Source organism: Diabrotica virgifera, chromosome 5, assembly GCF_917563875.1.
Source record: "Diabrotica virgifera virgifera chromosome 5, PGI_DIABVI_V3a".
NCBI classification, from domain to species: domain Eukaryota; kingdom Metazoa; phylum Arthropoda; class Insecta; order Coleoptera; family Chrysomelidae; genus Diabrotica; species Diabrotica virgifera.
In genome coordinates, this window is record NC_065447.1 from 215996934 (window position 1) to 216008057 (window position 11124).

General features: G+C 29.5%; 1 protein-coding gene across 50 annotated transcripts in view; it reads right to left on the bottom strand.

Moving 5' to 3' along the window:
- LOC114334985 (mucin-5AC-like) overlaps positions 1–8292 on the bottom strand; it is a 159161-nt gene extending 150869 nt beyond the window's left edge. For all 50 annotated transcript variants that reach the window (XM_050650619.1, XM_050650637.1, XM_050650659.1 and 47 more), the window contains exon 1: positions 8187–8292. In XM_050650619.1, the coding sequence (XP_050506576.1) occupies positions 8187–8254 (68 nt within the window). In that variant the 5' untranslated portion in view covers positions 8255–8292. The remainder of the gene's footprint in view (positions 1–8186) is intronic.
- Positions 8293–11124: the final 2832 nt, after the last annotated feature.

Sequence of the window (11124 nt, forward strand, 5' to 3'; positions counted from 1 at the left end):
AGTGAGACATGGGTAAACAATGTAAAAATAGACAGTACAATAAACGCAGCGGAGATGAAGCAGATGAGAAAAATAGCAGGAAAAACGAAATTGGACAGAATAAGAAATGAAGATATTAGACAAAGACTGAAACAGGAATCGATAATAACCAAGATCCAAAAAAGAAAATTAAAATGTTATGGACACATTAACAGAATGGACCAAGGAAGACTACCAAAGCAGGTGATGGAATCAAAAAGATATGGTAAAAGAAGGAAAGGGAGGCAAAGGAAGCGATGGATTGATCAGATTATAGAAATTGGACAGGAAAAAGGAAAAACACATCAACAAATGAAAGAGATAGCAAAGGACCGCAAGAAATGGAAGATATGGATAGAGGATGAATAAAACCTCCGACGCCCCTGAGGGGCATAAGGAGTTTCGAGAAAGAAGAAGAAGAAGAAGAAGAAGAAAAAAAGAACCTAGAAAAAATCAAGAAAACTGATTGAGGAATATTGAGATTGGGACCTTGAAGTTAATACGGAAAAAAACAAAATATATATGCATAGGAAGCACCGAATCACCTGGAGATCGGGCTTTAGAAAGAGACAAAATTTAACATTTCAATTAATATGTACATCTTGGTATAAAACAAAAGGAAGGTTTAAAGAGACAATCATAGACCAAATCATCAAAGAGAAACAGGTCTGAGAAACCTGAAACACAAAGGGACTATTATGGGACCATACCATATTATGACCTGTTATTACGTATACCTCAAAAACTTGTTAGTTGACAAAAAAGTGGCCTGCTAGTAATAGAAATGGACTTTTGGAGAAGAGTAGCAAGGAGATCTAGACTGGAGCATATTATAAACCAAGAAAGCAAATGGAAGTAAGCAATTTGGTATGGCCACGTAAGGCGAATGGGACAGGAATGATCCCCTAAGAAGATATTGGAACGGATCCCGTCAGAGAAAAAAAAACAAGGCAGACTATCTACACTATAACATGGCTACACGGAATCAACAAAGCAGTCTCAGAAGAAAATTTTTTTTTGCACTTAAAATTTGTTTTTGTATTATTGGAACTGTAGACCAGGGCGGATCTGTTTTGAGGTGGATGTGAGAGGAGGCATTCGGATTTTGGCACATTAAGTTAGGTGACAATTTCAGTAATTATAATTGACTTATGCTCCCTTTCAAATATGCCCGGAACATTAATAAAAAAATTAAAATATTTAAAAATTTCGAAAAGCATCGATTTTTTTCTATTTTCTTTGCTTATAACTTTAAAACAATTCGTTTTGGAATAAAGTTGTAAGGAAATAAAATAAAGCTAATTAAATTTCGTATAATATACGATTAGTTAAAAATGTCTTGAATTATTACACTTTCTGCAAAATAGCAATAAATACAAAATAAGGGGGCAAAATAAGCCTGTTTTTATTTAATGTTTTTCAACCACTTTCGTTGCATTTACAATCTTCGTATTTCGGTTAGAAAATGCTTATAACTTACTTAAACCGTCCACCAAATTTCATTAAAATCGACCTGATAGATTTTGCATAATAAATTTTCAATCTAATTTTTTTTACAGTTCAAATTTTTTAAAAACTTTCTGAACAAAGAGTAGAGACCATTTAGAATTTAGAAATTAGCTAATTTTCTTACATATAGACAGGTACTCTACCTATCTAATAAACTTTACGGAATTAAAATCGGATTATCTAAGCAGCCTCAGCAATGTTTTAAAGTTTAACAATTTTGTGGCTTATACACAAATAGAATATCTCCGTTACTATTAAATTAAATTAAATTTACAACACGGAACTAGAAAATACTCGGTACGACGCTTACTTTAACCGGCTGTATCTCCGGAACTAGTCCTCACCATTCAACTTTTTTACTTTTAAAATAAGGGTTGTATTTACCGAGTATTTTCTAGTTTCGTTTTGTGAATTTAATTTAATATAATAGTAACGGATATATTCTATTTGTTTATAAGTCAAAAAATTATTTACAACTTTAAACAATTGCTGAGGCTGCTTAAATCATCCGATTTTAATTCTGCAAAGTTTATTAGATAGGTAGAGCGCCTGTTTATATGTAAAAAAATTAGCAAACTTCTAAATGGTCTACTTTTTGTTCAGAAAGTTTTTAAAAATTTGAACTTTAAAAAAATAATTCGATTGAAAATTTATTATGCAAAATCTATTAAGTCGATTTTATTGAAATTTGGTGGACGGTTTAAGTATATTATAAGCATTCTCTAAGCGAATTACGAAGGTTCGAAGTGCAACCAAAGTGGTTGAAAATAAAAGCAGGCTTATTTTGCCCCCTTATTTTGTATTTATTGCTATTTTGCAGAAAGGGTAATAATTTAAAACATTTTTATCCAGTGGTATATTATTCAAAATTTAATTATCTTTATTTTATTTCTTTTATTTAATTATCTACAACTTTGTTCCAAAATAAATCGTTTTAAAGTTATAAGCAAAGAAAGTAGAAAAAATCGATGTTTTTCGAAATTTTTAAATATGTATTTTAATTTTTTTATTAATGTTTCGGGCATATTTGAAAAGGAGCATAAGTCAATTATAATTATTGAAGCTGTCACCTAACTTTATCAGCAAAAATATGAATGCCACCTCTTACATCCAAAGATAGAGGTTTTTTCACAGATTTGCCCTGTTCTACTGATTTTAACAACCAACTTGCCAATTTCGCAAAATAAAGTATTTTAAAAAGTTTAAATAAATAGACAATATAAAACGAAAATTATATTGATATAAAATAACATAAAAATAATCAGGAATGGAAGTTACAAAAACAATATGTATTTGATATATATTATAATAGAGGACCCGATATAAGGTCGATTTGCTCCGATCTGTTTAATGGATAAAAATTATTGGATATGTAATTTAGCATGATAACAATTACAAAAAACAAGGGTTGGCTGATCTAATCTTGTTCTAACTATAATTAATTAATAATTAAAAAATTACATTTTTTTTATGAATTTAAAAAAATTGTCGATCCGAGCAGATATAATAATATCAGATTTTTTGGATCATTCTCAATAAAAAAGGTCTTTTGTAATTTTTCTCTAAAGTTGATCGGTTTCGAGTTATAAACAATTTAAAACTGAAAAAAGAACGGAAGATGATAATTTTCAAGGCTCAAAAACACAAGTAAAAAATATCACTTTTGTAATCATAATAATAATAGTCTCCCGTTTTATACCACTTTCGTGGCTTTGGTATTATAGCAGGGTAGTCTGCTCTATCTAGGGCCTACGGTATACAAGGACGGTAACAGGGTCAGTGCTACGCTTCAACCGCCTATTATTACTCTTGGTTTACCCAAGGTACTCATTTTATTCAGGCTGAGTCGACCAGGGGCCAATAGACATTTTTAAAAATGTCTAGTTGTTCTTGCCGGCGGTAGGATTTGAACCCCGGCCTACCAGCACTCGAGTCAAGCACACTACCGCCTGAGCTACGCCGGCCCTTTTTTGTAATAATCAAGTACATAAATTCAAGTTCAAACCTTTTTCCATCAGGTCTCGATTTTTCTATCAGGTCTCGATAATAATTTTAGCTATGTTTTATTCTAAAACATTAGAGACGGGCATTAATAACTAAAAAATAATGTTTCAGAATTAAATAAGTCCAAAAGACTTCTCAAGAACTGATAGAATAAGGTTTGAACTTGAATTTAGGCACTTCGTAATTTCAAAATTGATATTTTATACTTATGTTTTTGAGCCTTGAAAATCGTCATCTTTCGTTCTTTTTTCAGTTTTGAATTGTTTATAACTTGAAAACGATCAACTTTAGAGAACAATTACAACATACCTTTTTTGTTTAGAATGACCTAAATCTGAAATAATATCTGCCCGGGTCGAAATTTTTTTTATTTATAAAAAGAATTTCATTCTTTAATTATTAATTAATCGGGCAACCCTTGTTTTGTGTAATTGTTAACATGCTAAATTACATATTCAATAATTTTTATCCATTAAACAGATATCGGTGCAAATATCGGTGTTATATCGTATCTTAGACTATTAGAAGGAAACAATATGACAAAGACACTGAACATGACAAATTAATCGAAAATGCAACAAAACGAAAAAATTGTAATCATCAAATAAGTCAAAATAATTAAAAATATTGACATAGTTAAAAAATATCTTTAATTACCTAGCATAGACTTTTAGAACCTATTGAAACATATGTACATATTATTATAAATATGTGGAAATAATTAACTATTGAACAAAATAAACCAATTCGCAATATAAAAATTCAATCCAAATTACATGTAGGTACAGTGGAACCTCGATAAGTCGGATTAATCGGGACCGCGACCGATCTGGGTTATCGAAAATCCGGGTTAACCGGAGAATATGGTAAAAATTAATAAAATACGATACTCTTACAGATAACTTAATTATAATTGCCAAAAAAAATGAAATACTTATGTCCAATACATCTAAATTACGTACAGTTCTATACATTATTGTTTATTTCTTGGGAAAAAAACTCAGTCAAAGTGAAAACATTTTTATTTTCTGATGAAAATCGATCCGGGTTAGCCGGACTTCCGGGTTATCGGAGGCCGACTTATCGGGATTCCACTGTATATACTATTTATAAAAGATACACTAAAAAGTTTATAATAATAAACTCATATACAGTATGGTGCAAACGAAACGAATAAATTCGATATTTCGTAAGCCGGCGACTTTAAGGGAAAATCCCGAAACAGGTCAATTTTTATTTTTAAATTATGATATTTTGACATATAGATACTCATACTAGTGACGTCATCCGTCTGGGAGTGATGACGTAAAAGATGATTTTTTTTAAATAAGTATATGGGTCGAGTGCTAGCTTATTTGAAAGGCTATTCAATTATCTATTCCGTAATATAAACATTTACATAATTATTTGTACAGGGTGTCCAAAAATTTTTATAAATTAAATTATTTGATAAAAAAAAGAAGAATATATGTAATTTTGTTAATTCAAAATACATTTTACTGCTTTCAGAAATCAGAAAAAAATGTTCATATCACAAATAAACATTGCTTTTCGCTTAAATTAAATGTTCAAACTTTCAATAGACAGGTGGTGGCTGGCAGGAGCGGGCTTAAACATTAAATTTAATCGAAAGCAATGTTTATTTGTAAAAAAAAACATTTTTCTGGTTTTGGGCAACAGTAAAATGTATTTTGAATTATATAAAATACATACATTCTTCTTCTTTTTTCTCAAATAATTTATTTAAATTTTTTTTTGGACACCCTGTACAAATAATTATGTAAGTGTTCATATTACTGAATGTAGAATTGAATGACCTTTAAAATGAGCAAGCACACGACCTCCATTACCATTTAAAAAATCATCGATTACGTCATCACACCCAGATGGATGACGTCACTAGTATGACATATATGCCAAAATATCATAATTTAAAAATAAAAATCGACCTGTTTTGGGATTTTCCTTAGAGTCGCCGGTTTACGAAATAACGAATTTATTCCTTTCATTTGCACCATACGTATATTTTTAAAATTATTACACGTTAATTAAATTAAATTTTGACTATATAATATAATTAGTCCAGTGCACCACGGTAAAATATGTACGTAGAGAGAGTATTTTTCGAAAAATCAATACAATATATTAGACTTTCTTGATTGAAAATTTTAATTTTTCGTATGTTTCCCTAACACAAATTTGAATATTTCGTATTTGACGAACAAATTTAAAAATAACATAAAATAATAGGAAAACGGTCAATTTTACTGAAAAAAATTATTACATATTTTTTAAAGAACTAACTTAAGGAAAAGTCATAAGATGGGTCATGGTAGAACTCTCTAGCATATGAACTAAGGGAATTATAATAAAAATAAGGTCGATTCTTACTTTTTTCGTGAGAAAAAACAACATTACTACCCTAATTACAATTAAGCAATTTTAAATTTACTTTCTTTAAGCATCAGTAATGGGATCCAAAAGTATTAGCAATGTAAAATAATTTTAAAAAATATTATGGCTGCAGTAAAAACATGTTTTTGGAATTTTTAAAATAGGTACCATATTTTTTCACAATAAGTTGCAAACAAATATCGCAGATGCATAAAATTGGCTATATAAGAAAAATTTTGGATTTTGTTTTAAATTTTTAAAGAAAATACATATAGGATATTTTACCTATTTTCGATAGTTTTGAACTTCTTTAAAAATGTGAAAAATATATTTTTCACTGTAACCATATTTTTTTTCAAAGTTATTCATTTTAAGTTGATTAAATTTTGGATTCTACTACTGACACTTGATTAATAGTGAATTTAAAATGGATAACGTTTAATTGTATTTACGCTAGAAATAGCAAGTAGGTAGATAGTAATAGCAAGTAGGTAGTATAGTTGTTTTCTTTTTTTTTCACGAAAAAAAAATTGGATTCAACCTTATTTTTATTATGACTCTCCTAATACATAAGCTAGAGAATTCTACAGTCTATTTTAATACATTTTTTTTATACTTAGAACTTTGGTATACGTATAATGAATTTTTTCCATAAAATTAACCGTTTTCATGTTATTCTATGTAGAGTTTTAACAATTTTTCGTGAAAAACATAGGCGCAAGATTTCGGACCAATGCTTTTTAAATGCATTCATATTTTTCGAATCCTGAGAAAACTAATAAATATTTTTGAAAAATTTAAACGCAGAATGAAATATTACATTATTAACGAAGGTCGAAAGTTTCTTAGAATAAAGAAAAAGTTTCTTTTGAATAAGATATTTGAAATTAAAACCACATTTAATGTTCTCTCTTTGTCACCCCTGTAACTTATTAAAATAAACATTATAGAAATTTTCAGGGACTTTCTGGAATTTTTGCCCTTGATAATAATGTAATCCTTCATTGCGCGTTTAAATTTTTCAAAAATACTTATTAGTTTTCTCAGGATTCGAAAAAAATTAGTACATTTAAAAGCATTGTCCCAAAATTTTGAGCCTCCACTCTTAAATAGGAAATTGTCACACTCAATGAGTTATAACTTGATTTGTATGAGGCTCACAGCAAAAAGAGAAAAGCAAAATTTTTGATTTGCTACCATATGTTCAATTTTTCGATAAAATATAAAGTTTTTGAGTTACGTATTCCTGAAAAATCGATTGAAAAAATTAGAAAAATTAAAATTTTTAATCACAAATCTCAAGTAATTGATTTTTCGAAAGAAAAAATAGAATATTTTTTGCTGGGAATATATTTTTTATCGATTATTGAGGATATTTTATTATAAAGGTATCAACCCCCCAGTTAGGGTGAATTCCACCCCCAAAGTTTCCGCACACTTCGGTATATGGTAAATTTTACTTATTAAGCTATTCTTTCCTAATACTTAAATTTAAAAAATGGATGAATGTTGATTGAATTTTGAGTTAAAACCTTGGTACACCTGACTAATTTGTATGAAAGTATGTTGATCAAAACTTAAAAGCGCAGGAGCAAAATTTCGGACCAATGCTTTTTAAATGCATTAATTTTTTTCGAATCCTGAGAAAACTATTGAATATTTTTGAATTTGAACACCGAATGAAAGATTACATTATTACCGAGGGCCTAAATTCCCTTATAATAAACAAAATGTTCCATTGAAATGTTAATTTGTTAATAATAATGTTAATTTAAAATTAAAAATCACACTAAATATTCTCTTTTTTTTTTCACCACTGTAACTTATTAAAATAAACATTATAGAAATTTTCGGGGACTTTCGGCCCTCGGTAATAATGTAGTCTTTCATCCTGCGTTTAAATTTTTCAAAAATATAAATTAGTTTTCTTAGGGTTCGAAAAAAATGAATGCATTTAAAGAGCACGGGCCCGAAATTTTGCGCCTACGCTCTCAACGACAACCCAAATTTAAACCAAGCTTAAAAAATCACATTTATTTAAACAATTTCAAAAAAGTCCAACATAATAAAAATATAATTTTATTAAATATATGATTTAAATTTCAGGTTTTCCAAAAGCTAAACTATTTAATTGATTTAGGTATGGTTACTGAAGATGGTAGAAATTACTAAAAGTCGGGAATGCGGTCCAAAATTTAGTAATTATTTTCTTTAATTAACTTGATGTTAAAAAACCGAAATAAGTATGTTTTTGCACTAACCCAGTCTGTTGGTCCAATAATATTAAGGACACCACTAACAGGGGTATCCACACCGTTAGTGTCCCCATAACACGTCTTAACACTTAACACTATTAACTTGGTACTAAACAAATTTTGTGAGCTTTAATGAATTTATCTCAAAAAATTTTTTATCTCTTACTTCAATGAAAGCGCGAGCGGAATAAAAAACGATATCGAAATTTCATATCCAGGGACGGCTGAAATACTGAAAATACTGAAATTTTTTTATTATATAAATATTTAATTATTTTAATATTCAGCCCAAATTACAATAGATATGGATATATCAAAACACCAATTACTTTCAAAACAAAATAAGTAACTCTCGATATCTTGCAATTTATTGGAAAATCAATGATATTATTCAAGTTGGTTTTGAAAAAAATAACATGACGACCCTTGTTTTTGAATGTTTTTTAAAATTAAAAATATTTTTTTGATATCTTCAATTTTTTACTAAAATCTTGAAGCTTTTGAGATGCGACTTTTTAGTAGAATTTTGAAAATACCATGGTTCTATCACATTTTACAAATGAAATGGTTTTGCACAGAATGGGAAGAGACAGAGAACTTTTGACCACTATTAACAAACAATATTTTTTCAATATTGAAAGGTTTCTTACATACAATTCCACTTAACAGACGGTATTTACTTAATATAAAATTGGAATATGGAACAGTGGCGGCTCGTGACCTCAGTATGCGGGTAGGCGACAGATATACCTTTATATATATACTCTATACTCTACCACACTCTACTATACTCTACATATTATATACAGTAGGAAAAATGAAAGAATACCCATGAACGAACATATAAAACACGCTGTATTTTCTTGTCAACGTGTCATACAAAAAATTGGCCAGCGCAAGTACATGTAATAATTATTATTACATGTACTTGCGCTGGGCAATTTTCTTTGTGACACGGTGACAGGAAAATACAGCGTGTTTTTCCCGACATCCCGACATTTTTGTCATTTGTTGTTTGTTTCTGCTATTTATATGTATAACAGGTTAAACATTTGGAAAAACTGGTTGTCAGAAACGATTTCAATTGCCTCTACAATACCTCCTTATAGAAAATAATTCTAAAAATGACCATCAATAGCTATTTCTCAATAAGAACAAAATGAGATCGATACTGAAATAATCTCACAGAATGGTGAAGATGACCATAAAAGAATGGGTAGATATGGAAACAGGCAGATACAACCTAAGAAATTGTGATCAAACTAAAAAGCCTTTACACAAATTTCCACTGCAGAACGAGTTACAGATGTGATGACCAAACCTCTAACGAAAATAAGATTCCACATCCTCTCAAAGACGGGACTGATGTAGATGCGAAAAACCTTTTTAATAACGGAAAGTATTGGAATTTAGTAGGTATTAATAAGGTTTTCCTCATTGTATCCAGTGAATGCCATAATTACGTTAGTATGATAATAATTTTAATGAAAACATCACTATTTTAAGTGCACATTTGCCTATTTTATCTTCAATAAATCCATAATTCACAAAAGTTTATATCCATTACTTTATCACTACGTTTCGTAAAAAGAAATTTAATATAAATAAACCGTAATTTTGTTACCAGAATGCTTCCACTCTTCATGCTATCCATAGGTTATTTCAAATTGGCGCCGGTAACTAGTCACGTATTGACGTCATGCGCAGAACCGAACGAATTTGAAACACTTTGGTGTCATATCTCCTAAATTTATTGGATAATGTGATTATAGGGTAGTGCAATAATAGAAGTGAGTAGCACTACTACGAGGAGCGTACAATAATTACAACTTCGAAGAGAAATTAAAAAGTAGCTTTTCTATTTTAGATACTTACGTATTGTGTCAAAATTTATAAATTACAATTTTGAAATAAGTAATTTATATTAATAAATAATTTATTATTGTATCGTACATTTGAAGAGGTTAGGCGGCGCCTACCTTGCCTATCCCGTCGGGCCGCCCCTGATATGGAAGGCCAAGTGAGTTCGTCTTTGGCCCCAAATTCAGAAAATATTTTTTTTCGTAAAATATAGGGAATTTTACAAAAAAAAAATATGAGGGTATCTAGAACGATATTAAAATCAATTAAAAAATAATGAGTTTAAAATTGAAAATATTTCTGAATTTATTAAATAAAAACATGCACTGGAGTCCAAATTTACCCCCCTTGTTCATCCGAAGGTTAAACCTGTGGCGACGTAATTAGTGTATATTTTAAAATTTCTTTAGATCTAAGTTCAGAATGATGATTCCACTTTTTGTTCTGTTGTAATTAAAAATATGTTTTACACTAATGTTTATTTATAATTTCTTGATACAATAGTAACATTAAAATTACGAATACATTATTAAATTTCTTAAAACAACTTAAATTTTTTGTAAATTGTCATTTTTGACTTGGGGTCATTTTTTACCCCCGTTGGTCATCCGTGTAACAAAAAAAGGTTGGTCACCGGAAGGTTAAAAGGAGAAAAACATCATATTTTGGGAACATACTTAGAAATGGTAAATGCTAGTTGTTATAGCTGATCCGGGCCGTGTTAAACACAGACGCTTTTAAGAAAAGCAGAAGATAGAGACAAATTTGCAATGGTTATAGCCAACCTTCATTAGTAAAGTCGGCAGTAGAAGAAGAAGAAGAAAACATTTTTTACCTTCTATTTCATTTTGTTTTGTTTTTTCTCTTCAGTTTATTTCTTGACTAACAATTGTCTTTTTATTAGCTAAATGTGTCATTATTACTGGTATATTCTCAATGTCTCTGTTCTTCGTCTTCCCATGCTACTTACTTACTTTACGTGTCCGGAACACCAACAACTTTAAATTCTGTATTTCCAATGGTTTGCCACATAGAGGGCCCTGTTATTTGCTATCATTAAGTCTTCTTCTGTGCAGGTCTCTCT